Here is a 16311-nt window from a genome sequence, read left to right as displayed (position 1 = left end):
CAGATTAGAATTTACCTTTTAATGTTTATCAAAGAACCCACAGTATCAAGGCACATTATGGGAACGCCAATCCCCCAAGGAGGGCATTAACAAAAATAAAAATCTAACATTTTGAAACTAAATCACAGATACACAGTAAAACAAAAATGATGTAAACAAAATGCAAAAATAGAATCTAAAAAAAAATCACCACTTGTTTGAACAGAACATAAAAATGCTGATATTTTCATATTTCAAGTTTCAAAATTTTGATGGATGTAAAAGAAATCTAAGGAGCAAGAACACAGTCATCTATACACACACACACTTAGTCTGCTATCAACTAACATACAAAGCTTATAGAAATTATAGAATTTCATCAGCCCACATGTAAAAATAAAATGCCATTTCACAGGACATTAACTGTCCAGAATAAATGAAAACAATACAATTATTTCTTATTACTTAGCCATAAAAGACAAATGTGCACAGATCTGATCATGAATCATGAATTAATACATTATGCCAACATTTACATTACAAAAGTCCCTGACAACCACTCAAGACTTAATAAGCAAGGCAGCAAGAATACTTTTCCTCCACAGCAAGAGCAACATTTGAGCTCAAATACAGCACATACCACATAGGCAAAACACTCTTAAGTGTGTAAATACATGGAGAAATTGAAGATATTTATATTTACGGAAAATTAAAGTAAAAAAAATTAACTGTGGACATGTGGGCTGATTATAGGAATCTTTATGGCTTCTGAAATACAAATATAAATGCTTTAATTATCCTCAATAACTCTTAATACATTTTATGTTTTAGTCCATTTCTTGTCACGGTTGTGACATTATACCCCTGTCTTCTCTCTGATCCAGCTGCGGTATTCTGTGACCCGTGTGTAAACTCCAGGCTTGTTCCTGCGGCCGCAGCCATCTCCCCAACTCACCACTCCAACGAGAAACATGCGGCCACTGCTCTCAGTGGAAGTCATCGGACCGCCTGAGTCACCCTGGCAGAGGAATGAGGAATATATGTGTGTTACTAAGAAATGCAAGACTATGACATGTATCTGTATGTGAAAAAAACAGATCTTTCATTTCACCTGACATGCGTCTACACCTCCACTCAATACACCTGCACAGATCATGCGTGGTGTTATCCCATCATCCATCAGCCTGCTGCACACAGTGGTGTTAATAATGCGCACCTCGGCCTTCTGCAACACTGATGCAACATCTTCTGAAGCATGGAGAAGAAACATTTTCTTAGCTTACCAACAATTTTAATGTGTAATCTTTTTTTAAAAATATATAACTACCATTCAAAAGTTTGGGGCCAGTAATTTTTTTTCTTTCTTTATTTGTTTGAAAGAAATTAATACTTTTTTTCAGCAAGGATATGTTAAATTGACAAAAAGTGATAGTAAAGACTTGAAATAGTTTCTAACATTGATAATAAATCAGCATATTAGAATGATTCCTAAAAGATCATGTGACACTGAAGACTGGAGTAATGATGCTGAAAATGTATCTTAGACTTTTTTAAAAAACATTAAAAATCTTACTGATCCTAAACTTTTACATGGCAGTGTACAGTGAGGGAAAAATATTTGATCAGAGAAATGATCAAAGAAATGATCAGTCTATAAATTTAATGGTAGCTTTATTTTAACAGTGAAAGACAGAATAACAACAAAAAATACAGAAAAACACGCTTCAAAAAAGTTATAAATTGATTTGCATTTTAATGAGTGAAATAAGTATTTAACCCCCTATCAATCAGCAAGATTTCTGGCTCCCAGGTGTTTTTTTTTTTTTTTACAGGTAACAAGCTAAGATTAGGAGCACTCTCTTAAAGGGAATCCACTTACTCTCAGCTTGTTACCTGTGTAAAAGACACACCTGTCTACAGAAGCAATCATTCAATCAGATTCCAAACTCTCCTCCATGGCCAAGACCAAAGAGCTGTCCAAGGATGTCAGGGACAAGATTGTGGACCAACACAAGGCTGGAATGGGCTACAAGACCATCGCCAAGCAGCTTGATAAAAACGTGACAACAGTTGGTGTGATTATTTGCAAATGGATAAAACACAAAATAACTGTCAATCTCCCTCGGTCTGGGGCTCCATGCAAGATCTCACCTCGTAGAGTTTCAATGATCATGAGAACGGTGTGGAATCAGCCTAGAATTACACTGGTGGATCTTGTCAATGATCTCAAGGCAGCTGGGACCATAGTCTCCAAGAAAACAATTGATAACACACTACGCCGTAAAGGACTTAAATCCTGCAGTGCCCACAAGGTCCCTCTGCTCAAGAAAGCACATGTACAGACCCGTATGAAGTTTGCCTGTGAACATCTGAATGATTCAGAGGAGAACTGGGTGAAAGTGTTGTGTTCAGATGAGACCAAAATCAAGCTGTTTGGCATCAACTCAACTCGCCGTGTTTGGAGGAGGAGGAATGCAGCCTATGACCCCAAGAACACCATTCCCACTGTCAAACATGGAGGTGGAAACATTATGCTTTGGGGACGTTTTTCTGCTAAGGGGACAGGACAACTGCACTGCATCAAAGGGACAATGGAAAGGGCCATGTACCATCAAATCTTGAGTGAGAACCTCCTTCCCTGAGCCAGGGCAATGAAAATGGGTCGTGGATGGGTATTCCAGCATGACAATGAGCCAAAACACACGGCCAAGGCAACAAAGGAATTGCACAAGAAAAAGCACATTAAGGTCCTGGAGTGGCCTAGCCAGTCTCCAGACCTTAATTACATAGAAAATCTGTGGAGGGAGCTGAAGGTTTGAGTTGCCAAACATCAGCCTCGAAACCTTAATAACTTGGGGAGGATCTGCAACGAGGAGACAAAATCCCTCCTGAGATGTGTGCAAACCTGTTGGCCAACTACAAGAAACGTCTGACCTCTGTGATTGCCAACAAGGGTTTTGCCACCAAGTACTAAGTCTTGTCTTGTGAAGGGGTCAAATATTTATTTCACATTTAACTTTTTGGAAATGCTTTTTCTTTTACTGTTTAAATTTTGTTGTCAGTTGGCAAACATACAAAATCAGCAGGGGATAAAATATTTTTTCCCCTCACTGCAGGTTGTTACATTACTTACCAAGTTCCTCTCTCAGTTTGCCCCAGCCTGTGATCCAGACAGATCTGCCCACTGGGAAATCATGTGAGGCTTCCGGTAAGCAAACGGGCCAGATGCTCTGGCTGAGAGTTACAGGGCTGTCCAACTCCATCAGCGCAATGTCATTGTCGTAGCTCATGGGATCATACTGAGGGTGGGAAATGATGCGCTTCACATGTCTTAGGGTTGACTTACTAGTCTCACTCTGGTGATGTAGACCTAGATAGACTTCCCATTGGTCAGCCTGGGAATATCTAGCAAATAAAACAAACAATCATTTAGGGTCAGAGCTGGAGAAGTGAAGAGGGCCACGCAAGGTAGGAACTCACTTGTACTTTTCTTTGTCCTGCACGCAGTGAGCAGCAGTGACCAGCCAGTTTTTACTGATAACAGATGCCCCGCAGACGTGACCTTGTGTCTTCATGTGGAGGCTGACCTGCCAGGGCCATTCTCCCTCATCTGAGTCCTTTCCACCCACAATACGACTGGATTTATATGGCTTTACCCCGCATTCTACAGTGAATCAAACAGACATAAATACACATACTATTAATAGTTTTCATAGCATGAACGTATCTATTTTGAAACAGATCAGAAATACATATCAGACAAAAGACTTCTCTATCCAACAATTAAAATCATGTCAATTTTGAAATATTGTAATCTGATAAATTGATATTCAATTCGTTGAATATGAGCCATTTTACCGAACTGGTCCAAACTGCTGTCCCACAACCAAAAACAAATTTAAAAAGCATTTAAGCATTCAAATCTTAGACGTTTTTAAGATCCTAAATCTAAGATGCTTTTATTATCTATTGAAATTAACAATAATATTTAAAATAACATTTAGTGGGTACTTGCAATTTGGGAGGTTGCCCCTAACCCTAAACTCAAATAAAATATTTATCTTTTATTTTCTTTGTAAATTTTGAAACTTTATGTTTAAAAAAATGTGTCCCGCATTTTCATGTCACTACCGAGTGTATGTTTTTCATTGGCTGAGACTAATTTTAACTACACACCTACATTTATTAGGAAATATTTGTCACACTCTCCCATAGTTACATGGTGAGTAGATAGGCTCTATCATTTTAAGGTAAATGTGTTCAAAAGTATGAAACATATGTGTGTAACTTTAAAGAATGTCACCGAACACCATTTTTCTATAATTAAGCAATTTTTGGCGTGTTTTCCCATAATATTTAGTTTGTATATGTGTACAACTGTTCAGAACTGTGCTAGCTAAACCATGTGCTGATTAGCATCTTTGAGGTCAGCTCAAAAGTATCTAAAATTGTCACTACTGATAGTACTGAAACAGTCACGACCAAAACATTTGGTGAAGTTTAGGTAGTGACATCTTTGTTTTTGGGGTATAATCCCATTAAATTGTCACAACCAAAACAAGTCATCATTGTTTTGGTAGTGACAAAAGGGAACATATAATTCTTTCAAAATTTAGTACAGTTATGCAAATTTGTAATATTATAGTATCTTTTTGTAGTGTTTTAGTATGTGGGGTAAAATTCTGTAATGTGATTGCTATCAAAACTACCAAACTTGTGCTGTCATGACTAAACCATGGGATGTTTTGTCAAAAATATAAGTCTACTGAATTATAAACTAAGATATTATGATAGTGCTTGGTTCAATGGTTAGGTTATATTTAAACTAATAAATCCTTAACTTTGTATGATTTCAAAATAACTTTTTGCCTTTTACCTAGGAAAATTGGATTCAAAATACAACAAATCTCATAAATCACACTTGAAATATTGTTACAAGTGTAACTGTCATTGATTTACCTCTGGAAACATTATTTTATATATATATATATATATATATAAATAATATTTACAAGCAAAATTACTGTAATCAAAATTTTAATAGGTCAATATAACCCTTATTAATACATTATATATTACTGTGTTTCGGTAGTGACAAATTTGCAGAGGGGACAAATATTCCAAAACTTTCAGAAAATACAATATGAGAATCAACTGCACAGTTACTGTGTACCTTGGATATTATACAATTTGCATATGTACAAAATTTGTGGAAAATACATTTTTTCCAAGACGTTTCCATCTCTGACTTTGAACCAATTCTGTAGAATGGCTCATATAGAGTTTACAAAATATTAAAAATAATAAACATGTCTTTTTCATTTTTTTATTCCATATTTATTATAAAGATTCTATTTTACATCAATATTTTCTATTAAAATGTTCACTGATAATTGATAATAATAATATTTCCTAAACAAATCAGCATATTAGAATGATTTCTGAAGGATCAAGTGAAACTAAAGACTGGAGTAATGGCTGCTAAAAATTCAGCTTTGTCATCACAGGAATAAATGACAATTTAAAATATATAGAAACAGACATGCCACATGATTTCCCAGAGGAAAGACAGATAAATTCTGGACTTACTACATTCAGCTTCATCCGAACCATCCTCACAGTCAGTCTCTCCATCGCACATAGGGTTCAGCTTGCTAATGCACTGGTTATTCTTGCACTTATATGTGAGATCAGAGCAGTGAACAGCTATGGCTGGATACAAAAGAGGCAACTGAGTTGTCAGCAGGGATATTTATCAACCTCCAAGTTAAATTTTAGAGCTGGTAAATAACTACAGTAACTGTGAAAGTATATATAGATATATAACCAATAGAGGTATACATAATAATAATAATATAATTTACTATATATTAACTTTCAAAATCAAAATAAGGCCAAATATTGAAAAAAAAAAAACAGTCAACTGAACAGTTCTCACATTTCTGACACTGAGATTCATCTGAGCCATCGCCACAATCATTGTAGCCATTACACTTCTTATATGCCGGTATGCAACGGCCGCTTCGACATCTGAACTCGTGAGCATTGCAATTTCCTGCAGACCAAATCAAACAAAAAAAATGAAACTGCTTCCATCACTTTTGCTCCATAGTTCATGATTTTGAGTGGTTTCATCCTTACCACAGTTTTCCTCATCAGTGTTATCGCCACAATCGTTCACCCCATCACAGCGCCAGAAACTGGGCTTGCAGAAGCCGTTGTTGCATTTTATTTGAGTCTCATTACATGCTGTATGCAGGGGTAAAGAAAGTAATGCGACATCAATAACACTCTGACATTATAGTATCTTAAGACCTTGAAGAAGAAGTTCGCTTCCAGAATAAAAATTTTATGTTATTTACTCACCTCCATGTCATCCAAGATGTTTATGTCTTTCTTTCTTCAGTTGCAAAGAAATTAAGGTTTTTAAGGAAAACATTCCAGCTAAAGGGTTGAAGGTCCAAATGCAGTTTCAATGCAGCTTCAAAGGTCTCTACACGATCCCAGATGAAGAGATAAGGGTCTTGTCTAGTGAAATTATCATCTTTTTTTATAAAACAATACAAATGTATATACTTTTTAACCACAAATGCTCATGCACCAGCCCAACCTTGTGCATTACATAATGATGTTGAAAAGGTCACGCATGACATATGCAGAAGTACCAACCCTGTGTTTACAAAGCGAACATCCAAAGAAAGTCAAATACCCTTTACAGAAAAGGTAAAACAACACGGTTGGATTTTGAAGTTGGAGGAGAAAATTAGATGAAGATGGACACAGACGAAGAACAAACCAAATATTTTCAAATATTTGGAAATATTTGCAAATATTTTCCAATATGATTATGTAATAAGTGAAGACCTGCATTTGTAAGAGAAATGACCATCTGTGACCGTGTAGAGCCATTTGAAACTGCATTGCAACTGCAATTTGAACCTTCAAACTGTTGGCCACCACTGAAGTCCACTAACTGGAGAAAAATCCTTGAATGTTTTCCTCAAAAACCTTAATTTCTTTGAGACTGAAGAAAGAAAGACATGGACAATCTTGGATGACATGGGGGTGACTAAATTATCAGGAAATTTTTATTCTGGGAGTGAACTTTTCCTTTAAGAGAAACCAACTATACAAAGACTAGTCAGAAGTAAATATGGTATGAACTTACTGCAGCCCCTCTCGTCGCTCATATCTCCACAGTCATTGTAGCCATCACAATGTAGGCTAGGGGACACACACAGGTCATTGTCACACTGGAACCTCCCAGGACAGGCTGTGAAAAAGTGATATGAGATATTTTTGTCATGATTTACTGTTTTGAACATTGTGTTTTAATATCAGCGGGAAAAATTATGATTCTACTTACGATCAGTGGGTTCAAAGGCCTCAAACACTGCAGAAAAGCCTTCGCTTACGTTAGAAAGGTCAGAATGAAAGCTGATGGTGACTACGTTTGATTTGATAGTGTAGACAGTTTTGGGTGGCTTCTCTCCACATATCCTAAAAGTATTTCTAAAATAAAAATAACAGTTTTGGGTCAGTAAGATTTTTTAAAATGGCTTACCAAGGCTGCATACATAAAAAAAACTATTATTGTGAAATATTGCTGCAATTTATAACTACAACTGTTTTCTGTATCATTTAGAATGACATGTATTCCTGTAAAAAGCTGAATTTTCAGCAGTTATTACTCCACATTATCCTACAGAAATCATTCTAATTTGTTGATTTAATGCTAAAGTAATACTTTTATTATTGTCAATGCTGAAAACAGTTGTTCTGCTTAATATTTATATGAAAACCATGATACATTTCTTTCAGTATTCTGTGATTAACATATGGAATATATGAAAATGAAAAAAGGTTATTGCGACTTTCAGAATTGCATGATATAAACTCGCAATTTCGAGAAAAAAGTCAGAATTGTGAGATAAAAAGTCGCAATTGTGAGTTATTAAGTCAGAATTGTGTGATATAAACTATCTCCTCAGAACTTCTCTGGACTTCATAACTCGCAATTGCGAGTTTATATATCACAACTCTAAGAAACTCTGACTTTTCTTCTCAGAATTGTGTTAAACAAACTCGCAATTCTGACTTTTTTCTTAGAATTGTGAGATATAAAAACAATTGCGAGTTATAAAGTCAGAATCGCAAGATTTAAACTCACAATTGTGATAAAAAAGTCAGAATTGCGAGTTAATACATCAGAATTGCAAGCTCATATGACGCAATTCTGACTTTTTTCTTAGAATTGTGTGATATAAACACAATTGCGAGTTATAAAGTCAGAATTGCGAGACATAAACTCACAATTTAGAGAAATAAAGTCAGAATTGTGAGATATAAACTCGCAAATGCGATAAAAAAGTCAGAATTGCGAGTTAATACAAAATACAAAACATAAACTCACTAAATGATGATTACTCTTATGACACTTGTTATTGTCTAACCTGGAGTTTATCTCCAAGTAGTCTGCTGGACAGCTGATGGTGTTTTGATCAGGGCTGTGTATAGACAACTTGTCAAACTTCACCTTGATGTGCTTTCCTGATGGAACCTGTCAGAGAGAACATTTAAGAACTTACAATATTGTGCGAGGATTAAATGTTAGGAACTGATTAATGCTGAAGACGTTAAATGACACTCAAAGAAAATCATTTATACCTCAATGTTCCAGACACACTCAGACTTAGGTGGGTAATGGGAGGGATAGCCAGGTGAAGTGAAGGTACCGCGAAGCCCTGTCAGTTTTCCTCCGCAGTCTAAAGAATGTGACAAAACATTATTCACACAAATATAGGGCTTATGATGCTCATTTATTTGATCCAATGTACAGCACAAACAGTAAAATTTAGAAATATTTTTACTATTTAAAAGAACTGTTTTGTATTTTAATATATTTTAAAATGTAATTTATTCCTTGTTCCTTTCAAAGCTGGATTTTTAGCATTATTCTATATCATATCACATGATCCTACAGAAATCATTCTAATATTCTGATAAATGCTACTCTTTGAATATTTCTATTCATCAAAGAATCCTGAAAAAAAGATGTACTCAACTGTTTTAAATATTGATAATAATAATAATAATTTAAAAAAAATGTTTCTTGAATAGTAAATCAGCATATTAGAATGATTTCTGAAGGATCATGTGACACTAAAGACTGGAGTAATGATGCTGAAAATGTTGCTTTGATCACTGGAATAAATTACATTTTGAAATATATTCAAATAGATAGTTTTTTTTAATAGTAAAAATATTACAATATTACTGCTTTTGCTGTATTTTGGATCAAATAAATACAGGCTTGGTGAGCAGAAGAGACTTCTGTAAAGAGACTAACAGTAAAAATATTACTTTTGACTAGTGTATTTGTAAAAGAAAACACAATTTTTACCTCAGTTTATTTAGTTTTTCTTTACTGACAAACTCAGTGAGGTAATATACAGTATACACTGCCATTTAAAATTAAAAATAAAAATATAAAAAAATGGGGTTTTTTTTAAAGGAAATTGATCATTTTATTCAGCAAGGATGCATCAAATTGATCAAAAAAGCCAGTAGAAAACATTTATAATGTTTCTATTAATTTACTTTCTATTCATCAAAGAATTCTGAATAAAAAGTATCACAGTTACAAAAAATATACTGTAAAACTGTTTTTGACAATAATAATAATAATATTATTAATAATTTTTGTCAGCATCAAATCAGAATGTTTTAATGATATCTGAAGGATCATGTGACACTGAAGACTGTTGAGTAATGACTGTTGTAAATTCAGCTTTGCCATAACAAGAATAAATTACACTTTAAAAAATATTAAAATAGAAGTAATAATATTTATAATAATATAATAAGTTATTTTAAATTGTAATAATAGTTCATAATATTACTGTTTTACTGAATAACATAAAAAATTACCCTGGAAATCCAGAGGTCTCGTGAGAGCACAATTTGAATTGTCTCTGCAAGACACTCTGGCATCGAGCAATGATGCAGGTTACTGCATTATGTAAGCAGTTCTGGGAACCAATCAAATCGGTGTATCTGATGTAGGCGGGACAGAGGCGAGCTAATCTGATGACGACAGTGCTGCGACGTCCGGAAATTATCATTTAGTAAACACTGAAAGATGGCTACAGATGCGGCTTTGGCCGCTACAATGAACGAGTTAGACTTGGCTTTTCATATAAAAGAGGAACAGAAAACCGCGCTCGAATCGTTCCTTTGCAAGAAGGATGTTTTTGCTGTTTTGCCGACTGGATACGGTAAGAGTTTAATCTATCAGTTAGCTCCGCTGTGTGTGTATTGTTGTGATTGGTCGTGGCGTTATCCAATTGCGTGCAGTGAGAGTTTCAAATGCATGCTTGGTGCCGCCCCTCGAGTTAGGCTCTTTTCATTGCTCGATGCCAGACCCTTAATCTTAATAGATTAGGGTCTGGATTTTTTCCAGGCTAATAAAAAATAGCATATAATGGACATTTTTTAATAATAATAGTGCAAAATACAGTTTCATAACAAGTAAGAAATATTTACAAGTAACTGCCAAGTGTGTCAAAAAATGAACTTTGGCCCTTACTTAGGAGTTTATAATATACCAATAAACTCTACCTTGGATCTTGGCTGGAATCTGCGAATAAAATGCCCTGAAACCTGGGAAGTTTTTCTCTTCATTTGTAACCATTGTAACCAGCATGACATTCCCAGAGGAGAGGAAAATTAGCTTCTCATCAGGTAAGCGATATCCGCATTTCCTGCATGAACACATATGTTAGACAGACACGAAAACAGACATCTGTAACAATTATGAGACATCTCACACATGCACGTCATGAAGTGGATGACTGAGAGTGTATAAGCACTTACTCTGTTATGACTTGCTTCTCTGATGGTGCTAATGAGTCGTACACTTTGATGAAATCATTACGACAATCGTTCTCCAGGTCTAGGACGTCAAACTCCAACCTGATCCTGTGCTCTGGGTCGGCCCGAATCTGCCACTCGGTGTACAGGCTGGGAGGGTAGGCGGAATCTGGAAAACCTGGAGAACGGATAATCTCTGTCTGGTTCTGATGGGCATGATGAGACCTCTTATTCGAGCCTAAAAGACAGAATGAGTTGAATATGAGTCTAAGATATAGACACGTATAAATAGCTAAATGTAAGGTAAGTATTGTTAACTCACGTCTGAGGTTTGTGCCAGCTAACCGAGAATCCACAGCTGTAAAGTACAACAAAATATATAAATAAACGATACTCATATTTCTTTAAAGTTTCTGGTTAGATTACAAGAGGTGACAGACTGAAACTATGCCAGTAATATGAAACTCTCTTCCAGTAGATTTACCTCCTGACGTCATGCCGTCAATGATGAGGCTATTGTCAATCTTGCGACTAAATCCCCTCCGGGCTTTCTTTGCATTTTCCACCCCATCCAGGGATGCCATGGCCTCATCCACAGCAGATACTAGGGATTCCCGTACATTAAACTCAGACAGGTAATAAGCGATGATACCGTTATTACTGCCTTCACTGAATGGGAAAAAATGATAACGGAAGTTACGATACAAATAAACATCAATAAGACTCACAGTATAAAATGAGTCATGTTCGGCATGTTCTTTAATGCCTTTATGGATAGACAGTTTTGTTTCAAAAGAGATTTTGGAGTGAACTATTTAAGGTTGATGACAAAACTTGAAATTAAGACTTTAAATGAATCTTCACTTCTAATCTAACTGTCTAAATCATATATGTGATTTAAATATTTATGTATTTTTCAATCTCATTTTTGTTTCTGCATTTACACTACCAGTCAAAAGTTTTTCATGTTTTTTAAAGAAGTCTCTTTTGCTCACTAAGCCCGCATTTATTTGATTCAAAGTACAGCAAAACCAGTCAATTTTTTAAAATATTTTTACTATTTAAAACAACCGTTTTATTTGAGTATGTTTTAAAATATAAATTATTTATGTGATCAAAGCTCATTTTCTGCATCGTTACTCCAGTGTCACATTATCCTTCAGAAATCATTCTAATATGCTGATTTTCTGTTCAAGAAACATTTATTTTCATTATTATTATTATTATTATTATCAATATTTAAAACAGCTGAGTACATGTTGTTCAGAATTCTTTGATGAATAGAAAGATCTCTATAGATAGAAAAAAATATTTTGTAACATTATACACTAAGATGATAAAGACATTTATCATGTTACAAAAGATTTCTATTTGAGATAAATGTTGTTCTTTTCAACTTTCTATTCATTAAAGAAACCTGAACAAATTCTACTCAGCTGTTTCCAACATAATAATAATAAATGTTTTTGAGCAGCAAATCAGAATATTAGAATTATTTCTGAAAGGGTGACTGGAGTAATGATGCTAAAATATCAGCTTTGATATCACAGGAATAAATAAGATTTTAAAACATATTTAAAAAGAAAATTTTAAATAGTAAAAACATTACTAAATTTCACTGTTTTTGCTGTATCAATTAAATGAAGGCACAGTGAGCAGAGGAGACTTCTTTAAAAACGTTGAAAATCTTACTGTTCTAATACTCCATGCAGTCGGTTAATACGAGGTCATACAAGGTCAAATGAATATTTAATAACTAAACAAAAATTGGAATAAAAATGTAAATAATGACCCTTGTGATTGACCTTTCAGATCAACAACCCATAATTTTTTCAAATTATTTAAATTACCTGAAACCTTGCACATTGGATGCCATATAGTACCTCGACAGCACGCGCACTTGACCATATATACTTTTGAGCTAAAAGACAATGTACAAAAATGCAAAGTTTTAACCCAGACATAAAGAAAATTTAACAAATAAATAACTGAAAACATTACAAAGAAACATGACCATCTCACCTGCTTTGAGACCTTTAAGGCCAGTTCTTTATATTCAGTGGTGTTACTGTTTTCATAAGCGTCTGAGAACGTCTGACTGGAGATGGTCAAATAACCACTGAACATCTTCCTCACCCTCCCATTATACCTGTCTGTTACAATGAACATGATGGAGTTGTTGTTTTACCATAATCATTCAGATTTATAGTGTGCTGGTTATAATAAAACTGTGTTCGTTTACAAGTTAAATAACTTACAATGAAATTGCCACACTAGCAATCCAGTTACAACTGCAATGACTGCCAGGGCCGTGGGTATCCCGATTGCAATAATCGCCCTGCACGATACCCTTTTCTTCTGCAACTTCTTTGTATCTGATGCTGGAAGAAACTGCTCTGTCTGCTCCAATCCATGTTCCTACGGAAAAATGTAAAATACACTTGTTTATACACGTGACTGCTACAAAGAGAGTGAGTTACGCTCTATAACAACCCTAAGGACGCGCTGTACTGTACATGACTAATAAGCAATTTTGAACCACCCATGTCAAAACAGGCTATTCCTCTTAAGCAGTCCAAACTCACTGGTATGAGTATATGGCACAATGCAGTTGCAACTGTTTTCTAAATCCTGAACCAACACCTTGCTCATCAGCGTCAACAACCCACCCCAAACAAGTATGCATTGGCAAACGCGTGTGTGGGTCACATGACTCAAGCGCCAGTTTTTCTTAGTATTAGGAAAACAGGTTTTTTAGATGACAAATTCGCAACTTTTAATATGCCTCAGAAAGTTCAAGTACATTTAACATATAATCATTAATTTGTACAATATAAAACACAGTAAAACAAAACATACATATAATAATGTGCCTAAACTGTTTGGTAGTTATATTTTATATACATATACATATAGATGTTAGTTATGTATTATACAGTTATATAATATATTGTTACATATTGCAAAAAGCTATATATAGTCATACAGTTATATATATGTATATATGGCTGTATGTATGTATGTATATATATGTATGTATGTATGTGTGTGTGTGTGTGTGTGTGTGTGTGTGTGTGTGTGTGTGTATATATGGCTGTATGATTATATATCACTATTTTATATCACACACACATATATAAATACTGTAATATATATAATATATATTACAGTATTTATAAATAATAGAAATACTGAAGAATTCAGACACATAATTGTGTAACAACATCAACAGCACTGTACAGGACGTCACAGAAGATTAGTATCGGGAATTTTTTATAGCTGATAACGACGGAAACGTCGGATTAAAAGAAAAAAAGAAAGATATTCAGATTAAAACATACCGGAAATTTCGTCCCAGATTTGAGTGGCTCCATGTCATACGATGAATTTGTCAAATTGTCCGCTGTCAGTCCTCTGTGTTGCCGTTCATGTGTCATGCAGGCGGCCTTTTGTCCTCACCTACAGCGAAACTCACTGATATGCGCGGGCAGGTGTCTGCTGGAGAAACTGAAAGAAACTAGCCTTCCATCTTACTTTACATTATCCTTCAGCACTGAGAGGGTATAACCCCGTTGATTTGATTTTAATGCGGGTTCTGTATTTTATAAACGTACATATTTATTGCAAATCGTAAGGTTTCACTTCCCACCCAGTTTCGAGCTGCAGGTGAGTCTGTTTCAACCATCCTGTGCGGTAACCTACTTCCTGTAGGCACGAGAACACCGGCGTGACGTGAGAAAACCTGGGTATCTGTAAATCAAATTAATAAACGAGATAAAATTATTAAATGTGTCTATTTACTACCAGCACACTAATTTTAATTCGTGGTGTATTATAAACTTTTACAACTTTTTTAACAGTCGCTGAAGGTGTTTCACTTTTAAATATATAAAAAAAATACACAAAAATTAATTTTAGGGTGGCAAATTTAGCCTAAATTAAGACCACAGATGGTATCCCATCAACTAAAGAAAAGTCAAAAGTTTACACACACCTTGCAGAATCTGCAAAATGTTAATTATTTTACGAAAATAAGAGGGATTATACGGGATTATACAAAATACATGTTATTTTTGATTTAGTACTGACCTGAATAAGACATTTCACATAAAAGACGCTTACATATAGTACACAAGAGAAAATAATAGTTGAATTTATAGAAATGACCCCGTTCAAAAGTTTACATACACTTACTTTTTTTTTGTTTATTTAATGATAGTTGTTCATGAGTCCCAGATTCTTCGGTTTTTCAGCATTTTTGTGTATTTGAACTCTTTCCAACAATAACTGTATGATTTTGAGATCCGTCTCTTCACACCGAGGACAACTGAGGGACTCATGCAACTATTACAGACTATTACACTCACTGATGCTTTAGAAGGAAAACCGATGCATTAAGAGCCAGAGGGTGAAAACTTTTTGAATTTGAAGATCAGGGTAAATTTGACGTATTTTGTCTTCTGGGGAACATGTATCTTCTGTAGCTTCTGAGGGGCAAAACTAAATGAAAAAAAATATAGATTTAGGCAAAATAAGAAAAATTTGCACATCCTCATTGCGTTCAAATGTTTGTAATACAATGCTGGCTTGTAATACATTGTATTTCCTTCTGAAGCATTGGTGAGCATTTGAACCTTCTGTAATAGTTGCATATGAGTCTCACAGTTGTCCTCGGTGTGAAAAGATTGGAAAGGGTTCAAATACACAAAAATGCTGAGAAAACCAAAGACTCTGTTGGACCTGAAGGACTTTTCTGAAGAACAGTCCAGGACTCGTTAACAACTATCACAAAAAAAAAAAAAGAGTTGTGGATCAGTCAGGTATTAACACAGTATTAAGAATCAAGTGTATGTAAACTTTTAAACATGGTCATTTTTATAAATTTAACTATTATTTTCTCTTGAGAACTATGTAAACATCTTTTATGTGAAACATCTTATTCAGGTCAGTATTAAATAAACAATATGTATGATCCTTCTTATTTAGGTAAAATAATTAACATTTAGCAAACTTTTGACTTCAGCTGTATTTGTTGTGAGATTTATTTATTTATTTAGAATTACTTACTATGTTTGAAGGACTTTGAGAAATAAAGTCAACACTACAATGCGTGTTAAAAGTAAAACTTTTCATTTCTTTCATTCTGTAGAAATAGTGTTTTGATAAAGTTAACTGAGTATGAGTTCAATAGTGAGTTGGAATTGTGAAACCGTTGCAGTATTTTAATTGTTTGACATGTACTGTATGGAATGTTCCCAAGGTTAAATAACACGTTAATTATCACAATGTCATGATGATAGTGATGATGATGGACAGACTATCTTTAAGTAAACATTTAAGTAAAGAGACACAAGAGAGCAGCAAGAACACCCCTAAGATCAACATTAAAAGCCATCTCATTAAAAGTCATTAATTATTAAAAATGTTCTGCTATTTCAGACCTAAGGCAGCCCATGACAC

The 16311-nt window shown here is 34.6% G+C and overlaps 1 protein-coding gene across 2 annotated transcripts; it reads right to left on the bottom strand.

Annotated features, from left to right (window-relative positions):
- Positions 1 to 4: 4 nt before the first annotated feature.
- Positions 5 to 14536, bottom strand: LOC141291906 (suppressor of tumorigenicity 14 protein homolog). 2 transcript variants are annotated; one of them, XM_073823906.1, is made up of 19 exons: positions 14193 to 14536; positions 13110 to 13269; positions 12874 to 13004; positions 12702 to 12772; positions 11336 to 11520; positions 11174 to 11209; positions 10855 to 11089; positions 10600 to 10742; positions 8647 to 8744; positions 8433 to 8539; positions 7346 to 7491; positions 7148 to 7252; positions 6121 to 6228; positions 5918 to 6034; positions 5569 to 5691; positions 3460 to 3643; positions 3113 to 3384; positions 1091 to 1227; positions 5 to 997 (listed from the first exon to the last, which is right to left on the bottom strand). In XM_073823906.1, exons 1-19 carry the CDS (start codon positions 14286 to 14288, stop codon positions 836 to 838), a joined length of 2616 nt encoding a protein of 871 aa, XP_073680007.1. In that variant the 5' UTR covers positions 14289 to 14536; the 3' UTR covers positions 5 to 835. The 2 variants fall into 2 exon arrangements, with proteins under 2 accessions (XP_073680007.1, XP_073680008.1); XM_073823907.1 differs by having other exon boundaries at positions 1091 to 1224.
- Positions 14537 to 16311: the final 1775 nt, after the last annotated feature.

Source organism: Garra rufa, chromosome 19, assembly GCF_049309525.1.
Source record: "Garra rufa chromosome 19, GarRuf1.0, whole genome shotgun sequence".
NCBI lineage: Eukaryota > Metazoa > Chordata > Actinopteri > Cypriniformes > Cyprinidae > Garra > Garra rufa.
This window is presented reverse-complemented; position numbering and strand designations above follow the sequence as displayed.

Coding starts and splice junctions, on each gene's coding strand:
- LOC141291906 (XM_073823906.1), bottom strand. CDS start 14,288: ATGACACATGAACGGCAACACAGAGGACTGACAGCGGACAATTTGACA. Junction 10,743..10,854: donor GAGAAGCAAGTCATAACAGA/GTAAGTGCTTAT, acceptor GTGTTCATGCAG/GAAATGCGGATATCGCTTAC. Junction 8,540..8,646: donor AGTGTGTCTGGAACATTGAG/GTATAAATGATT, acceptor TCTCTCTGACAG/GTTCCATCAGGAAAGCACAT.